The 20,549-nt window shown below is 43.0% G+C and overlaps 1 protein-coding gene across 1 annotated transcript in view; it reads right to left on the bottom strand.

Annotated features, from left to right (window-relative positions):
* Positions 1-2,783: 2,783 nt before the first annotated feature.
* The window catches only part of LOC119465257 (uncharacterized), a 149,797-nt gene continuing 132,031 nt past the window's right edge, over positions 2,784-20,549 (bottom strand). The window contains exon 8 of the mRNA XM_037726054.2: positions 2,784-15,711. Coding sequence (XP_037581982.1) covers positions 15,400-15,711 — 312 coding nt within the window. The 3' untranslated portion in view covers positions 2,784-15,399. The remainder of the gene's footprint in view (positions 15,712-20,549) is intronic.

Below are 20,549 nucleotides of genomic sequence, written 5' to 3'. Positions count from 1 at the left end.
CTCCTCGATCATACCTCGGATGTTCGCCATGCTCTTTACGCAGACGATATCACTGTCTGGGTTACGACAGGCTCCCTTGGACACATTGAAACCCAGTTGCAGGAAGCAGCTACCACCATCGAGCAATACGTTCGGCGTGGAGGCCTCACATGTTCCCCTGGCAAGTCGGAGCTACTCCTTGTCACAAAACACGCTCGAGGACCGAGAGACTTGTCTCTTAACACCACATTAGATGCGAAACCCGTTCCACGTAAATCTTTCATAAAGGTGCTTGGTTTCGCTTCACACACCAACGCCAAAGCAACACATACCCTTCGCCAACTTACCATCCAATGTAACCAAATCATGCATATGCTTCGGCGGGTGTCTAACCGCCGACATGGCTTCAAAGAGGCACCTTGTACAGGCCTTGATACACTCACGCCTACTATACCACCTACCTTATCACAATCTAACTCGCACTGAACCCACACGTATGTCTACCCTTTACGGAAAGCGCAGAAACTAGCACTTGACCTTCCAATGCACACGGCTACCCTTAACCTGGAGCGACTTGGGGTGACTTAACACTTTAGAGGAACTTATAGAAGCCCACCCGGCCACCAAGCTGACGCGCTTGAGTTCTACACCTCAGGACCGGAATCTTCTTAGTTCACTTGGTTATCCACCCAGCCCTAGTGTCCTTACATCTACGGGCCTTTCCCCAGCAGCGCGTGCCAAGCTCATGGTATCTCCTATTCCCCGCCATATGCACCCTGCTCGCCATACTGCCTGCCGGGACCATCGGTCGTGTTACTTGCGGCGCGAATATCCCGTGGGCTGCAGCGCTGTTCGTGTGCTCTTCACTGACGCCAGCCCAGCGGATGAACGCGGGGGAGTCACGGTAGTAGTGGACTCTGATCTCAGGACCGTATTCGCAGCCTCGGAACGTACATTAACCGATGTCTCCCTCCTGGAAGAAAGTGCGATTAATAGGGCAATCCTTTCCACCTCTTCTCTCCCTCCTTCTGGCCCCAATCATATTCCCACAGATCAAAGGTAGCTTGTCGGCGTTTTCTTTTCAACACTTCACATCTTACCACCACGTCCATACTCGAGTCCTTCCTATCATCCACGTCGCATACTTTTCGGTTGGTCTGGGTGCCTGGGCACGCAGCAATCCCCGGTAATGAGCGCGCTCATGCGCTGGCCCGAGAACTCTCATACCGAGCCGCTGGGGATCGCTCTGCCATTATCCGACCGCAACCTTTCTCGTACGCATCCCAACTTGCTGAGATACACCTAACTTGACAACGCTGCCCCCCACCTCATCCTTCCCTTACTCGCCGACAGGCTGTCTGTTGGCGACAACTACAGACGAGTACTTTCCCAACGCCCCTTTTATATTCCAACCTCTACCCGTCCCGTGGTCCTACTCAATTCCCGCACTGCGGCGACCGCCCCACCCTATACTGCATATGGTCTGGCTTTGCCAAGACATTCCCAACGTCCATCTCGTTCCAAACCCCACCCTCATTTCCTGGAAGGTGCGGCTGACCGACGCGACGGTGACTGGCCAGCAATGGCTTGTCGACCGTGCCGAGGCGGTGGCTGCTACCTAAGGGGCCCCGGACTAAGGGCTCCACCTTCAAGGCACAACTGGTCTTCACGATATTGTAATAAAGTTTATTCTCTCTCTCTGACGCAGTTAGCGTCGCATCAAGAGGTGGCGCCACAGGCAACTTCAATGGAAGCTTTGCTCCCTTTGCTTAGGGCACTGTAGCTGTGGTCACCTATCCATCCAACATTTCCGCAGCAACAGAAAGTGCATCATTGTACCGCTTGCTTTGTTTTCCGAGTTCATAATCGAGATGGCTCCCTCAGGATCTCACTTAAGCAAAGAGACAGCCAAAGCATGTGCTCAAGAATACGAGCATGCCAGCTTTTACGAAGACGCAAGAGTCTTTTTTTGAGAGGTTGCGAGAGAGCAGTTGACCACCGACGCAAGTCAACTATGACCAATATGTTTCATATGGTCCATGTGCATCATACTGGTCACTGACCGACCAAAAACAAGTGAACGAATAAATCGACTAACTGCACCATGCTGAAGCAACACAAGGCACAGTTAGATGAGGGTCTTATGTGCGTTCTATGAAGGCTTCTTCACAGTACAGCTCTGTAATGTGGTGAAGGATTCACAGCTTTAAAGGGAAGTGAGAACTTGCTCAAGAATTAAGTGCAAACAACGTGTCCTTATTTTGTATACTTTGGTGGCGCCTCAGTGACACCAAAGGGACAACGGGGAAACCAAAGGTGGAAACCGGACTGGTCCGGAGGTAGGCGAGTTGTCGAAGCCTCCACGCAAACACCACCCGATACGATGCGACCTTGGCAGCCCCAACATACGGACCAACCTAATTCCAGTTTTGATACCCCCCGCTTCCCCTTAGGTGCCCTGGAGATCCTGCGCCACCCCCTTTATTATAATCTATTGTGCTCTCCCTAATGTTCCGTTTGCTGGTATTACTGTTGCATGCTAACTGATTTCTCTGCAATGTGTTGCAGTGCAGCTTACTAAATTTAGCAGAGCCACCATTTGAAAACGCATATAAGACCCTTGCCGCATTTTCTACCCAGCTCCTCAAATGAAGGCTGTCAGTTCCTTTATGGCTTGTTGTGCAGCAAGATTTAAATTTGTAGGTTTGTATCTGAATTGCTGTGTATGGCCGTGAGAACAAAATTACAGAGATCATGTTGACAGAAACCAGAGCAAGAGCTGCCAATAAAACAGAAACGCCTCGTGCATTATAGCTTCCATTTATTTAAAATCTGAGAAACAAACAACACACACTCTTATAGACAAAACAATTGCTCTTACACACAAGAAGCAAGCGTAACTTCCTTAATCTGCACTGTGCATTGAACCTCTTCATGAACTGCAGCAAATCATGTGGTCTGCATTGACACAACTCTTACAAATTCTGTAATGTAGCAGCAAGCAGCATACAGTAGAGGTCTGAATTCACATACGAACTGAAGAGAAGCACCGATCACAAAGCAGTAATCTGCATTCCATCAGCCACGCAAGAAGCAGAGCATGAAAATTAGAACACTGGCGAACTCCAACATACCGCACTGAAACTTTGGTGCCCACAGCCAGCAGATAGGGAGTTCACTCGGCCATACTGAAAATAACACATTTCACACAATCGAAGTTTAGAGGTACACTACATACTTGTCAGCTATAGTTTTGAGAAAATGCAGAGCTGATTAATTTGGCACTGCAAGTTCTCAAGTGGAAGGACTTCAGCAATGGGTGCAACAGTATAATTATCAGAAAGCCATGTTGTAAGTTGACTTCCAAATGAAAGCATAATAAAATGCTGTACCATGATGCTTTACAAAACCCAAGGTGTTTTATTTTTTCTTAAAAATAAGATTAATTTCAAGCTTCAGGGATCTGGTTTATAACAATAGGTGTCCACTACAATGCATGCCATCTCTTGGAGGTTGCACATACAAGTTCACTGAACACTAAAGAAAAATGTTAAGGTGGATTGGTAAACTATATTATTAGAAAAACAGAAGTGTCAGCCGCACTATGAACAGACGCTTCGTAAGTCAGAAAAAATATGATAATGAAAGAAACGTGGTACTGGCATCTAGAAAATTTCAAAAATGTTTTTTACACAACAACGGCAGATAAGGGAAAAGTAGTTTGAAACAATTCTAAACATAATGGGGATGTATTAGTACTGCATTTGAAGAAAAAAATTTGGCTTGTTTTCTGAGGTAGCAATGAACCACTTATGCCAAATAAATGTAAATACAGTCTTCATTAAATATATCATCAGTCTTTTTTAAAAAAAATTATGTTGCTCTTTTGTGTCCCTTCAGGAGTGGCAAGGACAGGCTAATGTAAGAATCAGTTGGCTCTAATGTTCAGCGAGAGGGAAAATTGCCGATACATTAAAAAGAAACAATTATCATTTGTTAAATAGAATGCTATAACTGAAAAAATCTAATTGATTCACAAATGAGTCGCATGTTCCAGAGTTAAAGTATGACTCCATTCCACAATATTATGGCAAGGCGCGCTTTGGTGATTGATGCCGCGCTTAAGACTGAGTAGATCACGCTTTGATGTGGACGTTCACGTGGTGCAAAAATGTGCATTCACATAACTGCATTTCTGTTTTGCTGATGCCTTCTGTCCATTGCCCCATTATTGCAAAACAAAGTATTGTGTTTTCATTCTTTCCATGGGTGCTCAAACTGATTTAAAAAAGACAGCAATGTGTGTGCAATGATGTTTTAAGGTATGGTTGCAAAATGCACTTGAACAACTGGATCAGTTGACATAACACAGTTTTCAAGTGCTGTGCAAAGGGTGTCACTGATAGCCCTTTCATGACAACCATTATCGATCCTTTGGAATTCTGAGTACAAACAGTTATTTCTATGACAGTTCCAAACTACATCAAATGCAGAATCTCAGCAGGCAGTTTGGCAACTGAAGATCTATGATGTCCTCAAGTCGGCAACATTCTATACGAAATTGGTCACTGCACAGTTGAAGTTATTTGGCACTCCTTTCGTTACGTAAATACATGCTTCGTAACTATTACCAGATTTGGAAAATACTAAAGCATCTCTCTCTGTTGTCTTCCTATTCAGGATTCGAATGAGAAAGTGACACCAACTTTCGACTCATCCTTGTTAACACCGATTTAATGTCTTTCGTGTCATGGCTTGATGCTATGCTTGCTTGAGAAACTGCTGTATTCAAGACATATGGGGTCAGACCTATCATTGATATGCCGAAGCATCTTTTCAGCTCACACCTTGTTTCCGTTAATAAGAAACATGCAGAGAGACACAGCACTGCAGTTCTTACAAAGTGCTCTTCAGCCATTCAATCGTACATTCAGCAACACACTCTGCTATTTGTCTCGACAACTCACAGCTTCATTTGTAAAGAACAAAGCGATCATGTGCTCATATGAACATACTCAAACTGTAGTACAGAAAACTTTATATGCTTAAAATAATCAGGCAACACTTGTTTCAAGAATCTAGCATTACTTAAATTCTACGAAGAAATACAAACACTTTAAGCACAAGATTCACCAAAATTTCAAAGCAAGACCTGATAAGTTGTTGCTAAGACCTGATAAGTTGTTGATAAGTTGATCATTGAAGTGATAGCTCAGTGGCAATGCATTGAAAGAGGTATGCTTCCCAGCTGCAAAATGCTTTGCAAAAGAATTGAACTTCATTATGGGTGGGTAGTTTTCATAGGTTTGCATAATTATAAGTCACTTTGTAGGACCATAGAATAATTTTCCGTAACCAAGGATTAAGATATACCTAAACCAATCTACATGTGCCTTCTTGATCAGAATGTAGTTGCGATGGTACGGAACGTACCTGTGCCTTGCACTCAAAATCAGTGTGACAGCTTGTGCAATAAGTTCAGAATCAACTATCACTAAGTCCCTGAAAGAAGGCCCGATTTCACCTAAAGTGCATGTATGCATTTTGTGGTTTCCACCACACAGAGTTTCCTAGAAAAAATAAGGAACTCCAGTGCTAGTGTTTACAGGAACTGCAAGCATGGTGCTTCAGCCAGTGTTGGAATGATAGTTTACAGATGGATTTGTCTAAGCTTCTTCCTATTTGACTTCAAACGGCTTTGCGTATTACAAGTTGAACGATTTGCATTGAATATGCATCCGCGCGCAAAGTTATTGCCTTCACGTGTAGGAAAATATAATTTCTTGGCAATTTCGAAAGATACAGTGTATGTTTGAAGTAACAAGCATGATGATTAGACAAATTCATGTACTTCCTGGCGCTCCCATACTAGCTGAGCAATTGGAGCACTAGTAATCTCTCCTGTAACTTTTGTGGGAATATCTGTGGTCCATTAAGCCGATTTAGTTTTGCAGTGCATAAAGTTTTTATGTTGACATACACACGCATAACTGTTATTATACATCTTTGCATTCATAAACTTACTCTGGACATCTCTTCAGTGTTGTAAAAGCATACGAGTACAAGATTTCTGTGAGCACAGAAGATTCAAAATGCATAAAAAGCAACCAACATGTGGCCTCATCTGTGCGTAAATGCTTTTGTCTGAAATGTGTAGCGCGTCCACAACAATGCCCCATTTGCCAGCTCTCCAGATGGCGATTCCTGTCATGCATGGACGTTAAGCAGTCTGACAGTATACTATAAGGCTGTTGGTTTAAAAGGCAAAATTTACAGCAACATTATCAGTGACACTCGTTTATGAACTAACCTTCACTACCATAATTTAAATACACGTTACTGCCCTGAACAAGTAGCCCGAGTGCTAAGCTGCAAAACTTACTTTTCATTTGCAATGTTTAATTTCAATGAACTTTACATATTAAATTTCAGTTTTGATGACATATCAATGTTATAGAACATAACAAAGGCAAGGTTGGTGTGCGTTGAGCTTCCTGGCTAATGCTTATTGATGCCATATATTGTCCTTATGCGGGCCCTGCAACACTATTACAGATGTGGAATAAGTGTGGAGTTAAAAGGCATCTCCTACGGAACGATTCCCACAAAAATGTTCTTGAACATGCCTCGTGCATCAAGTGCTGTTGCCCGCTAGGCCCCTGCAACATTCCATTCTTTTCGTCATCTCTACTGATCTCGGAGCTGTGCCATTCTGCTCACAGCGATTGATGCCTGCCATGCTCTGCTCATCATAACACAGAGCTTTTATCAGCATGACCTCGAGATCATGTGATGCGATCCTCTGTCAAGCCACCCATCTTGGGTTCCATAATCTCAATGCAGTAGTATCACTCTGTCACCAGATGGCACAGCTGCCCATCATTAATGAGAGCTCTCTGCTCTTGTTGCAGTTCCCATCATTCTTGTGCTAGCATAAGAACACAAGGGCACAAAGAAATAGGAACTTAAAAAAACAAAAGTGCGAACTAACAACAGCAATTTATTGGAAATGCAAGTAAAAATAAAAGATGCAATAAAAGTGGCAGTCGTAATCGTGCTCACCTGCGACTTCAGGATCATGATTACCTGCTTTTGCCCTCGTTTCACCTTTCATTCCATCTTGCTTTCTCAACAAACACCAGCTTTTCAGGCTCAACTCACTGAATCCTGTTACTTGATGCCGTGGCCCCTGTCCTTGTAGTCTAACGTTAGCACACCAATGATAAAGCTTCACCACCGAGCCCAGTTTTAAGAATTGTTAGCATCTTGGAGTAGATACTACTTAGTAGTGAAGTTTCCGAGAAATCCACCCAGTAGCTACCATGTTCATTCCTTTGTAAAAGTACGGGCAGTAAGAGCTTTGGAAAGTTGAAAGAAAGGGAAGGTAGCATCTTGAATAAACTTTGTGCTTTAAGCAGCATCTACAGGTATAACGTTTCTTTCAGATGTTCTTCACAGCACTTCCTTATGACTGTGCAGCTTTAATATTTATCATGTTAATTAGTGCTGCAGGTCCCCTTTAAGCAGGATGTGCAAAAACAGCCTCATTGAAACAGTTGATGCAAGCATGGTCGGTAGTTAAGCATGAGAGTTTCAAGAGAAAGCTTGCTACGGGTTTTCAACTCAGTATCAAACACTGTAACGCTCAGGGTCCTTGCATTTCCGTTGCATGTAAAGTAACAAAAATGAGGAGGAAATAAAGAATTTACAGAGACTTTACTGCAAACCAAAAAGAAATACAATATAAACATTCAGTTGACTTTAAAACAGAGGTAAGGTAACAGGCCTAAATGTCAGAGCATTTGTCATTTTCTAAGAAGTAAAAAAAAAGAATGATAATTGTTAGCACACAACGTCAACAAAAATATTTTAAATGCACAATGAAAAGTTTTTTTACAGCACATAATGCTAGCCAAGTGTCTGCGCTTGCCACATTAGGGCAATACACCCTGCCTATTCCACATTTCTTATTCGTCCAAAACTGATTTGCATAAAAATCTGAATCTTTGTACACAGCTACAGGTACAGAAACTGAACAGAAGGTTATAAACAAAAAAGTGCACAAAAAAAGAAAGGTATGGCTTTGCACGAAATATGCGTATGCAATGAAATATATTACCGCATAATGATTTTATCATGACAAGAGAACCATTACTCAAGAAAGCGCAATGCAGAAAAATGTATGCTTGAAGCAACTTCTCAAAATTTCGAAGCACTAATTCAAGAAAACTTGCAAGCAAACAACACTCACTGCAAGAGTTCCTCGAAACAAAACGGTTTATGCATTACACGACTCTTGTACAATGACTAAAAAAACTCAAAACATCAACAAGAAGCAATGTATGGCTAATAAGATGCAGAGCAAGTCAGGACATTCACTTCAAACTGGATAGCTTTTAAACAATCCACAACAAACATACCAAAATAGAGTCATCTAATAGCTACACCAACACTTCGTATATACATTAAATCATTCTTCAACACAACAAGCAACTACTGAAATGCATATTTTCTTCGGTGCCTAAGTCATACAGCCACTAAGAATACAAAGATTGTATTAAAGATTTGACTTAATAGATTTCATATGGAAACAGGTTGTACAGGTGCATTAAGCTAAAGTCAGTCTGCTGGCGCTTCGATTCCACTCAGTAGTGCAACACCCCCTCTCCCCTCGAAAAAAAAAAAAACACAGGGTGCACATGCTTGCACAATTTAAAACAAGCTGTTTCATTGTTTGGATATCATGTCTCTAGGAGTAACTCTGCAGTAAAACTGACATTACTCTGTTTCTACAAGTACTACATGTGCAAAACAACAAACCTGTTCGTTTACCTTTGGGGGCACAACAAAAATGCATTATCATGGCAGTGAACTGAGATTCAGCAGTAGCAGATAAAATGGAAGGCTCCTGCAATGCAGTTAAGTTTCTGGTGCTCTCTCTGGCCGGGCGCAAAGAGTAGTTGTGGGCAGCCATGAAACGACATGTCAAGACAGCACAGTGCTCAATTCTCACAAATGCTGGAATCATGCAGCACCTTATCCTTAGTGCAATGAAAAAAAGATTACCAAAACAAGACTGTTCCTTGCTGTTCTGAAGCTCAATGAAAAACTCAAGGTGTTGACCCAAATAATAAAGTAACGATTGCAGTCTGGTTAAACAACTAAAACAGAAAGATAACAGACAAAGAAACAAGTTGCGTGAGGAAACAAAAACAAAGAAAAGCAATGGGAGTGAAAAAAACAGAAGATAATTAAGGGTGAATCCGAACAGCAAGTCAAGCACAATGAGGAACAACACACTAAGAAATGTTTGCGCCCTTTGGGGCTTATCTTGTCCGCAAGCAATAATCGTCATCTATCTAGCGTCCTTCCTTTAACTGTCACACTGATATGCACATGCCATTTGTGACCTGGAAGTACTTAGCGAGCAGCGTTAACGAAAGAAAAGGCAAGCCGGATAGATGAAGATTACAGTTGGGAAACACGCTAGGCCATAAAGGGTGCAACGTTTTCTTACAGTAAAAAACACTTTCTTCCATTTACCATTTAAACCTCAAAGCCAATACATCATGTGGACCAGAAGGAAGAATTCATTACACTCAAAAGCTTACAAATTGAATTGTCCTATTTCTGATTCTTACCCTTCGAAGGTGATGCAGGCATAGTAGGGTCATATTAAAATATAGTGACAGAAAGTTTTGGGCATTACAATGTAAAAGCAAGACATGAAAGAACTAAACCTCTGAAAAGCTGCAAAAAGACATTACAGCCGAGTCCGTGCGGAGTGAAAAAACTGCTTGCACCCTCTGAATCTAATGGTACATCTGCTAGTCCGGGGCGGTTAGTGGCTTCAGCATCCAACGACAACCACAGGTCATGGCGTGCTAGAGACTCGTCACAGTAAACAGTTTATAAGCGACAGCATACCATGCAATAAAACAAAAAAAAAAAATTAAATGCACTTTACAAATCAAGCTTTCTAAATCACTGCAAGCACAACAATGGACAGCTGGTTAGTTCCTCAGTTTTTTCGAACAGCACCTGAGTTTTTTGCTCCTCAATTTTCAGGCCAGTGGCAAAGTGTGGGAGCAGCCTTCTTCATAATAGACTGGTAGATGGGCTCAGTATGCGCACCTCGTTTCAGCAAAAACAACAAAGTCCAGCAACTTACTCTCCAGATTGTTTCGCTTCTCCAAGTTTCCTCCTACTAGCTGAGCGAAATTCCTACTAGTACTAAAAGAAGTGTCCAATTCTAACAGGCACCTTTTGTTGAGCTGGACATTTAAGCAGGTGCCATGGAAGTTAGTGTCTCGATGCTTAATACTAAAGGCCTCAGGCGTAGCACACACGACAGTTTACAAAAAGAGCGACACAGATGCACAAGCATGGTGCTTCGTGTCCTGTGCATGGTGCACCACGCCAAAGGCCTTTAGTGTGATGTAACATGCCCAACATGCAACCACAGCTAAAGCTTAACCATATTGTTTGCTGGCTTAAACTGATACTGACACCTAGTGACATTTATTTTTAGGGGTGGGTGAATATACAGAACTTCCAGTACAAACTGAATACTATACACTAACAATTCGTGTCCACATTCAAAAAGAAACTATTCGGTGTTTCCAAATATTTGAAACTAGCCAAATAATTTTCACCAACTGAGTGTTACAATTCTGGTTACTGTTCTCCTTCTGCTAAACTAATTACCAGAAGTGCAGAAGTGAGACAAGGACAAACATTTTCAATGCAATGCCATAAGAAAATGGGTAATGCAAGCTTTATTTTTGACTGCACATCAGAAGTCTACATTAACACCTGTGCTTTCTGCGTGTAGCTTGCCAACTTGCGTTCGTGGCAGTCCAGTCATGTAGCAGTTTTATCTTTCACGCTACAACCTACAATGTTTTCCTCAAAATGGGCTCATTTGCATGATTATATGGCACACAAGTCCCTTATAAGCTTTATTTTTTTGTCAGACAGCTTCTGATCTTTATCTCATGACCATTTATTTAGCACTTTTGGAAACCTAGGCATACAGCAGCCATTTTTTTTGAAAAGCTTGCTTGTAACCAGGCTCTAAAGTTGCTGTCTGGCTATTCATGTAGTTCTTTAAATCACAAGCGTGATCTTGTGCTTAAAATAGATCCTCTGTCCCTGATAGCTGCCTTTTCACCCTAATCAAGCAGGGTGGTGCGTAATTATAAAGAAATAAATATTCCTGCTGCAAGTGTATAGGCGTCCTTGATTGACTATTTCATATTAAGTACTTACTATTTGCATTCGATTCCAATTTGAAAAAGTTGATATTTGCCCATCTCTAATTATTTTCTAATGTGTGGATTCCTTTAGGCGATTGTGTAAAGACACAATGCTGCTGATTGTATAATTCTGTATTTTTAGTGTGATCAATTGATCAATCTACTCCCTTTTGGAAGACGACTTTCACATTTGATAACATTTTGCAGGGTATTCATTAATAATAATAATAATAACAACAATAATAATAATAACATATGTGCCCTTACACAAAAGAGTGGTTTTCAAATGTTAATACAGGTAAATGTTGAGGTGTATGGGTTTTCGCTTCCTCTGTCCACAGAGCACTCTTAAATGTAGCCTCCTGCTGCAAAGAATGTATTTGGATATATTTTAGATTTGTAGAGAAGGAATAAAAACGCCACATTCAGTCTAGAGAGCATGCCATGTCGACCTGAATGAAGAAGTAACATACTAGCTGTGTACTCGATGCGGGATGAAAACAAAAATCAAATATACACGTCTTTCTATGACAATAAAGAAATGCAAGGAAGCTTACCCTGACTGCGTGATTCACCCTTGTCGAGAAAAGTGGGGGAAGAGAATTAATAAAGACAGCATAAAAAAGAAATTAGTCATTTTCCGTGCTCTAACAAAAAATGTGTATCAAAGCATATTTATGAAACATCCAGTCTTGACGTCTGTGTTAAAATACATTTTTGTTATTAACTAATGCGGTTTAAAGGAATACGGACATGACATTTCCCACAGCTAAGTTTTTTCGCAGTAAATGAAGGTCCAAACATTCTAAATCGTAGTAAAAGAAGTTGGGAAGTGTCAGAAAGCCCTACATAATTTACCGTGATACTTGTTCCTTACACTAGTTCTAGTTTCGCTACCAAGGCAATGGATGTGATACGATGTCATGATGCCCTTTCTCACTTTGTTCCTGTAATCGCTGCAGCTGCTACATGTGAGCGAAGCAAGAAAAAATGCGGGCAGCAACTTTGCTTGCTTTTTAACGAGCAAAGTGATCATATCCATCCTCTTTCATATGTGAGGTAAGCAAATTCATCTCTGTCACTATAACGTCAATTACGTGAGGTCTGGTATTTCGATAGCAAATTTAGCACCTAACTAAAGTATCGTATAAGTGTTTCGCAAACTTCACCCGTGCTCTGTGTCATCCTTTTACCCGCATGTTGTTAAAAAGAATTGCGTAACGTCAGAGAAGCATGTCCGTACTACTTTGAAGGGACACTAAAGGCAAATATTGGGGACTGTAAAATACCATTCCAGAAGCCTTGCAGAGCTTCTTTCGTGCCAATATAAGACTTAGTTTTTTAAAAAAATTGCGTCTGAAGGGTCTGCATATCTCTAGCAAAATTCCAATCATCCGCCCCTGATTCGGAAGTCGTGACGTTGCATATGCATCACTGTCCTTTACTGCTGTCGGCGAGTAAAACAGCGGTCAACAGCCGGTGCTACGTTTTCTTGTGCAGAAAGAAATACCGCGGCTAGAAACTGAGCCAGGACCGAACCGACAGTGCGAAAGAGGAAGGGAAAGCGCACGCTGAATCATTAACACAGTTTCATGTGCCAGCAAAAATAGTGCAGCGCTACGCAATAATGAAACTATTGAAACACAAAAGTGCGGGAGGCACATAGCCGAGCGAAAACAAAACCTTTTGGCCATCCACGTGGCTAAGAGTAAAGTCAAAAAAATTTGTTTTTCTAAGAATTGAATAGAAGTAGAAAAGTATCATTTTCTTCTGTCTTATAATGGCAATGCAATTACTTTTTTTATTATGAATAGTTGAGTATTAGTGACAGAATTATAATGAAGAGTCGCTACTTCATCTGGCTAGTGCTTAAATGTCCTGGTGGAGTCTCAAATCGTGTCCTGCATTAACCTCAATTTCTCGATTATTAAAGCTCAGTTCTCAATAATATTAACGCCTCGGACGTTCTTGAGCATTAACCTATCACTTTAGCTTGACTTATTATTTGCCTTTAACGTCCTTTTAGCCTCGTATGTGCCTTGGATGATCTGGGTTTGTCCACAAGTTTCTGGTAAAACCAACCAAGGACAAGCTCAGCAGATCAACGGTACTTTGCATTTTCTAGCAGTGCCATGGATGAGCTTAGTTTTGACCCTGTGCTTACTCGTAATCGTAGTTGTGGTTTTGGCATAAGGCGTCACAAGTAGAACACTGCAGAGCTTTCGCTATTATCTAATAATAGCAGCATGGCAATGTTGCTTGTTTAATTGGTGCAAACAAATAAATCCGAGTGCAGAATGACCTTTTTACCTGAAGTCAAGAGGAAGGAATTGAGCCATGTAGCAGTGAGTAGTGACACTGTGAAGTTTAAATAATTGACAATCATCATCTGCGATAAAGATTGCAAAGGTTGCAATAAAGCTGTTACGCCAACAAAAACAAGGTTCCTGGTCAAAATGCTTGCTTTGAGCTGAACCTTTGCTAGTTCACCTACATTTAAACAATTAAAGGCTGGGATGATGTAACAAATCAATTCCAATGTCGTCTTGTTTTAATGCTCTTTGCACTGCACCTCTTTTTATCACCAGCATCAGCTGGTCAGGTCATCAGCAGTCAATGATAAGAAAGAAATAGGAACAAGCAAAACGAATCCATGCATTATCCCATGGCACTTTCAGTTTGTTTCCAAGTGACATTGATAAATCTGATGATGGTATATGTCGAGATGTAGTGGACTCAATGTGGCCTTATTTAGCTAGATGAGTGAAAATTTTCACGAACCATAATTTAGAAGAAATTTTTTTATATTGTCATAGTGGGAGGTTTAAGAATGGTTCATCCAAAATTGCTTTGAGTTCAAAAGACCATTACTATAAATGTACACAGAGAATGGGTGAACATTGAATTTTAAAATAAAGGCACATGAAAGAAGACAGGCCAAATTAACAAATGTCACCTAACATTAATGACTGTCCACCAGAAAAGCAGAAAATTCGCAAATTCCCAGCTGAATTTATGCATACAGCTTCAGAATAATGGCCCACTGAGCAGTTGTTCAAGATAATTACAATGTGTATGAATAACGAGTTAAAAAGTTGAAAGATAAAAACGTCATCTGCACGAAATGTCTCGTGATACTAAACATAGTACCATGCACATTTCCAGCTTTTTTCACAAAGGTAGTATTGCCCTGCCAAAAGAATTCATTCATGAGTTAGTTGGTACATTGTTCTTCAAAACCGAATTTGTGCAATTCAAATAAACAGGACATGAAGGAACACAAATGATGTAGACAGGCGCTGTTCACATTGTTTGTGTTCCTTGACGTTCTGTCTATTGTGCTGCACAAAGTCAGTTTTCAACTATTTCCCTGTCCTCTATTCCCACTGCCCATTTGGGCATAAAGTTCTTGATGGTCGCAAATAAATGATTGATGAAAAACTGATTATTTCCAAACTTCAAAAGGATGCCTAAAAGCACAACTATTTAGCCAATGAATTCTGATTGTAATAATAGCTTACAGCGGTTAAACTATTGTGACAAAGGCCTTTCCAGTGAAATGAAATGTGTAGGTTTTGATGTTTAATGTATTTTGAGATTACCATGTCCGAAATTCAATTTACACAACCAAGTGCCAATGTGTTTTGGAGTGGACTACACATGACTTTTTTGTCAATGAGAAATAGTACGATAAATAAGGATTGACATTTTTGTGTGTCTGATGAAGGCAAGATTCTATGACAGCAAACTAAAACATGGCTTTGAATTGATGACAGCCATAAAGGCCTGCTGATGATGTGCATGTCACGAAAGAGCTCGACACTTAACATTGAAATGTGTCACATATTGCAATTCGCTTCTATGATCCACTCTCACGATGTGACAAATGGAGATGTATTGAAACAGTAGCATGTTCCTCGGACCACTGTAGCATGTCAATGAATCCTGTGTGCTACAACGCTCTTATTGTTTGACCGAAACAAGTTCCCCTTCCAAAATCCCACAAACTTTCCTCTTCACCAAATCTGATTGCATCTAAAGATTGCATGGATGTTTGCTTTGCAGCCCATCCACCTAAACCCACTGAAGAAGGCTGTTCCCATGTAGCATTACTTCACATTGCTTACGGCCAATGAAATGCGACACCGTCCTAACTTCACGATTAGCCCACTTGCTTGGACAGTGAACTGATGGCACTGAGCGACACGCTGGACGCTGGGCTTCGGTACCTGGGCCGTGACAGGCCCATGCCGGCGGGGTTTGAATTTCCCTGGCTTGAGCCCAGGGGCGACGGCGTGCCGCTGAGGAGAGAGCAAGGCGATGCGGATGAGGGCGAGTGTGAGCCATCCTCCGAGGCCGTGGAGGATCGCCGGTTCAGCAGGATGACGTTGCAAGTGTCGTGCCGGGACAGGAAGTGCTCCAGGGTGTCCCAGCCACCGCCCACACGGATCATGACGTGCTTCTCCTTGAGCAGCTGGAATGAGTACGCAGAAAGCAAGTTGTCAATATCTGCTCACTTTCCATTTACAAGTCCAAAAATAACGACAGGCGATTTATATATAGTCCATCATGACAAAATAGCGCAGACGATGGGACGGGCGAAAGAGACAAGACAATGTGCTGCGTCTTGTCTCGAGTATTGACACTGCAGTGTCTAGTCTGTTTCACCGGTCTCGTCATCTGCGCTGTTTTGTCACAATGAACGTAAACCAACTAGCCCAGCTCAGAACGGCTGTGCAATGCAGGGTCCACTTCTAAAGAGAATGGACGAAGACCTCTATAGGACAGAACCTTCTGTTCAAGAGACCCTCACCAGACCCCACTAAACATTTCGGTCATGAACTGGAAGTTCTAAACAGCCATTTAGGGAGTGTTCCATCACAAGAGTTTTTTAAATTAGTATATTATTAGAGGATTCATAACTTCGAAGAGCGCACAAGAAAGACGAAAAACAAACTGCACACTACGGAATAAACCTTAGTTGTCAGTAGCATTTGTCCTGTGTAACTCCTTGTCTTTAGTCTCTCTTGCACAATCAAAAGTTATGGATCCATACCATCGCGATCGCAGTGCTTGTGAAGTTATTATAAGTAATGGGAGAAATTGAAATGTCATGTTGCTAAGCTGCCAGGAGGTGACCTCCCTACCGATAGTCACTCTGTCCCTTTGCCTCGACCAGCGTACCCAAGCGCCACTCCTTTTTTGCCTTATGCTGTACTGGAACCGAGGAAGCGCATCATGTTTCTGACTCAGCCCCTCCCTCCCCTTTTTTCTTCTCTTTCCATTTTGCTGGATGGCTGACTTGCAATGACAGCTTTGTGCATTGTGTGGTCAATACAGTCAACAACCAATTTTCCAGACGCCCGATTTTTCGGACATGCCAGATAATTCGGATGCGAGCCTTCACGGCACCGCCACGTACCCCGTAGAGTCGATGTATAACATCATCTGAAATTTCGGATGCAAAACACCTTCGCCGTCCGATGTTCCAGACTTTTTGCCATGACTGCAGGTCCGAAACGGCATTAACCAAAGCCATCACCGCCACCATGTTGATTATCTCACCGCCTCGAACCGGTGCTATCTCACGCAGATACGCTGGCAGCAAAGCCACCACCGCGGCAACGCTAGGCCTAGCTGCTTCCACGTTCGCTATTAGGCTTCTTGCCGCTCGGTGCCGTGTTTTTCATTAAAACAATTTGTCGCTGTTAGCAATGGCGCCGACTCCGCCTTTGTAATCCTCGTCAATGGCTTCGAAGCTCAGAAAGCATGGTGCGTTGCAGAATGGCGGTTCCTGAAAGTCAGCTTCGCCTCAATACAGCATTGTTACGCGGTGAAGCATACGCGATGTATTTCAGTGACAGCATACCAAGACTGGGAAGGGGCAATTGTCACGGGACATAATATGTATTCCTTAAATATCCAAGCGTGCACCCGCAGTCTCCAAACCACAGCACCGATACCCCTAATAAGTGTACTGGTAGGCCTTCAGAGCTATTTCGGACGTGTCTGTGGCGATTTGAGCCCTTGGGGGCAGTAAAAGGTATGCATTCATTTTTTCTGACTGCCCGATTTTTCGCAAGTTCTCGCGGCCTATAGGGAGAAGTCCGAAAAATTGGACGTTGACTGTAGTTTACTGAAGTCGCACGCCATAATCAGTGACGTTGCAGGCAGTGCGTCGGATAAGAGGCGTTTATACTTGTGACATTGATTCTTCGTTAACATGCGAGGGGCTCCCTCAGGAATAAGGGTGGTGCACGGGCTTTTATTTATACTTAAACTGTCTTTGCACGTGCGTACCTTCATTTTGTGATCACATGAGGTGCAGGCCCATGAGATGCAATAATATTTGCCGAGTGACGTATAATAGAGGGTGGTGCACACAAAATCCACTTGAAAAGCCATTACATTCATGCAGGCACCTTCATAATCAGCTCACATTTGGTGGAGCTACTATACGCTTTAAATTGTTCGGCTTTGCCAAGAAACATCACACTGGAATGATCTTGCAGACAGAGAGAGAGATAATTTATTTGAAGGAAGGCAGAGATGTCGGCCTGAGCTAGCATGCTCTAGCCTGCTAGTCTGCACAGGGGGAGGGGGGAACGGGGACATAAAGGCTGGATGAGGGGTGATGATGACATAGAAGGATGTACAACAGTAAATGCAAGTTCAGCATCCACATGGCTATCAACAAAGTCCAAAAAGGTCATTAAAACGTGTCATCTACCTTCCACAGCATGGACGGAGTCACGAATACAATTGAAAGTTCACAAGAACTCGCCGCGAAGAAGCTTGTGTATGGGCTTCTCCTGCGTGAGCACCACAGGTGCCAAGCAAGGTAATTAAATTATGTAAAGAGCAGCGATCAGCTGCTCCAGTATGGCGAGGACATGCGCGGCGCTTTTAGCGGCCGGAGTCTGGAGACCACAGAGAATCACGCGCATTGATTCTAGCAGGCATTTCAGCATTTTTTCAACGCTTTCTTGGTCATTCTTTTCAGCCCATTGCTTGCCTATAGGGTTATCGGCTTTACTAGCCCTAGAATCCACTTCTTGACGCAGAGGAACACTACGGCATGGTATCGTGGGCGTGGATCTACTGGGTAGCGAAGGCCACTCCGTGTCTGTGCCACCCAGGGGCACAGACAGATTGTTTGAATTACTAAGTGAAAACTGTCTATGCATTACTATTCACATTTCATGGCCTACAAATGTATAATGATGCCACTGCTCGATGCTAATATTTACTTCTCTGTGTTCTTGTTTATGCTCATACGTATTTTGTTGTTTTATTTATATGGGTACGCCAGGCGAATTTCCACAGTTATCCGTATAAAGTTCAAGTGCGATAAGATTGCGGCCACACGCCATATGCTGCAGATGCGAGGGTGAGCCGAAGCTGTTGCTGGCATGATGCAGTGCCATCTGCACGTGCACGCAGGGGGGGGGGGGGGAGATGTGTGCGTGCTAGGAGTGGGGACGGAGCAGGTTAGGGTGCATCTCCTCTTCTATACTCCAGCTGTGGCTGTGCATAGCACGACAAAGTGCGGATGCGCTCGCCCTATCTTGGAGCTAGTCTACAGTAGGTTTGAAGGCTAGGCAACCCAAGATAGCTGCTGGCTTCGTGTGCACTGTGTTCTCGTGCGCCTAGTTCGCGTTGAAGTGCGAGACAGCACAAAGGGGAATTCGCTCGCTGCATTGTCACACCAGTGTTCTGACAGCAAGTGTTTGCGGTCATCAAGTGAGGTGTGTTCATGTTTGCCTGCGCGCACATGATACCATGCTTCTAAATTTAGTTAGTAAGCGAATGTTTACAGCAGTTAAAATAGCTGATAAAACTGTATCACAGCTGATAAACTGTATGCAGCACAGATATGGGAAACCAGTCTGAATTTGTGCAGTTAAAGCTTCCAGCTATGCAAGCAAAAGCAAAAGGTGCACACAAGTGAGATAGCATGTTGGCTGTGACTACTACCGGGCAGTGGTAACAGGCAATACTTAAAGGGGTCCTGAACAACCTCTCGGTCTTGGCAAAAAAACACAGTTCATGGATAGCTTACGCTGCTGTGAACATCTCAGTCAAATTTTGCACTTGTGCACGGCACGTGGAGCTCACAAGCAGAGTGCAAAGTCACATATTTCTCAAACAATCTCTTTTCAAATGAGGCCTTTGTTGTGAAATGGCATCAGGTCAAAGCCGATCAAGAGGGAGGTATACGGAGTGGGCATAACGGCTTGGGCGCGCATTGACACAGAAGATGAGGACTTCCTTTGATGAGAGCCAAACGAAGGCTGACGTTTATTTCAAAAGCGGGGAAAGGGAACACGGTGCAGTGCACTTGCAATGTTGGGAGCGGCGTGGCGCTAGTGGTCAAGACAATCCAAAACTGAAACTGTGGATATAACAGCCTTCTTCTCACCAGTTTCAAAGCCTGCGGCACCTCGCATATGTCGTCATATGCAACATTCCCATAGACGGTAGTTAATGGCTGATTGATGACATCAGTCAATAGTGTTTGGATCATTCCACTTTTTCCTACCGTTAATGTGTATATTTAATGACGCCGTTTAATAAACAGGCTAAATTAAGCGAAAGTTTGCTTTTTGATTTTTAATAAGAATCGTACTCCCAGAACAAGCCGACTATCATCTGCTCATGCATGACCGCAGCCGCCCGCGTAGGAAATAAACTTTGGCCCCCTTGCTCATAGGTGTCGTAGCTGTTGGGTCTTGCTAATTTTGACTAGTTTTGAACAGTCAACTAGCCTCGAATCATATGAAACTTAAGGTTAGACCACATGTACGCTTGCCAGCACATACTCACTCCTGGCCGTTCCTGGCTAGATGGCTTGGCAGACATTGCCTCCATATTGAGCGAATGACAGTGCTTCGAAATGCATAATATGTATGTGGCTACTCCGCGTCGGTCAAGCTGGAGCAGGACAAAGCCAGTCCGCACCCCGTAGCATGGCCGGCACAGGAGCGCGAGCGCGCACTCCAACTCTGTTGTGTACAAAGCAAACTCTGCACATATGCACTACACTTGCATGCAGCTGCGGTCTGCTACATAGCTTAAATATGCGGCCGCAGCGGGTTGGTGCAACAAGCCTGCTCACTGCGGCCCAGTGAGGACAACCGTGTTTGGCTCGTCTGGCGTGTCGTAGATGCCTAGATCGGAAATAGTGACGTCTATGTGAACCTCCAAAATCAAATTTGATCTGCACGCCGCCGTGACGTTCAGTAGGCGACTGTTTTGGACATGCCCCACTCTGCCGTAGCCTTCACAGTGCAAGGGATTCAAGAATGAGTG

The sequence above is a fragment of the Dermacentor silvarum genome, chromosome 9 (assembly GCF_013339745.2).
Source record: "Dermacentor silvarum isolate Dsil-2018 chromosome 9, BIME_Dsil_1.4, whole genome shotgun sequence".
In the NCBI taxonomy this organism is placed as follows: Eukaryota; Metazoa; Arthropoda; class Arachnida; order Ixodida; family Ixodidae; genus Dermacentor; species Dermacentor silvarum.
This window is presented reverse-complemented; position numbering and strand designations above follow the sequence as displayed.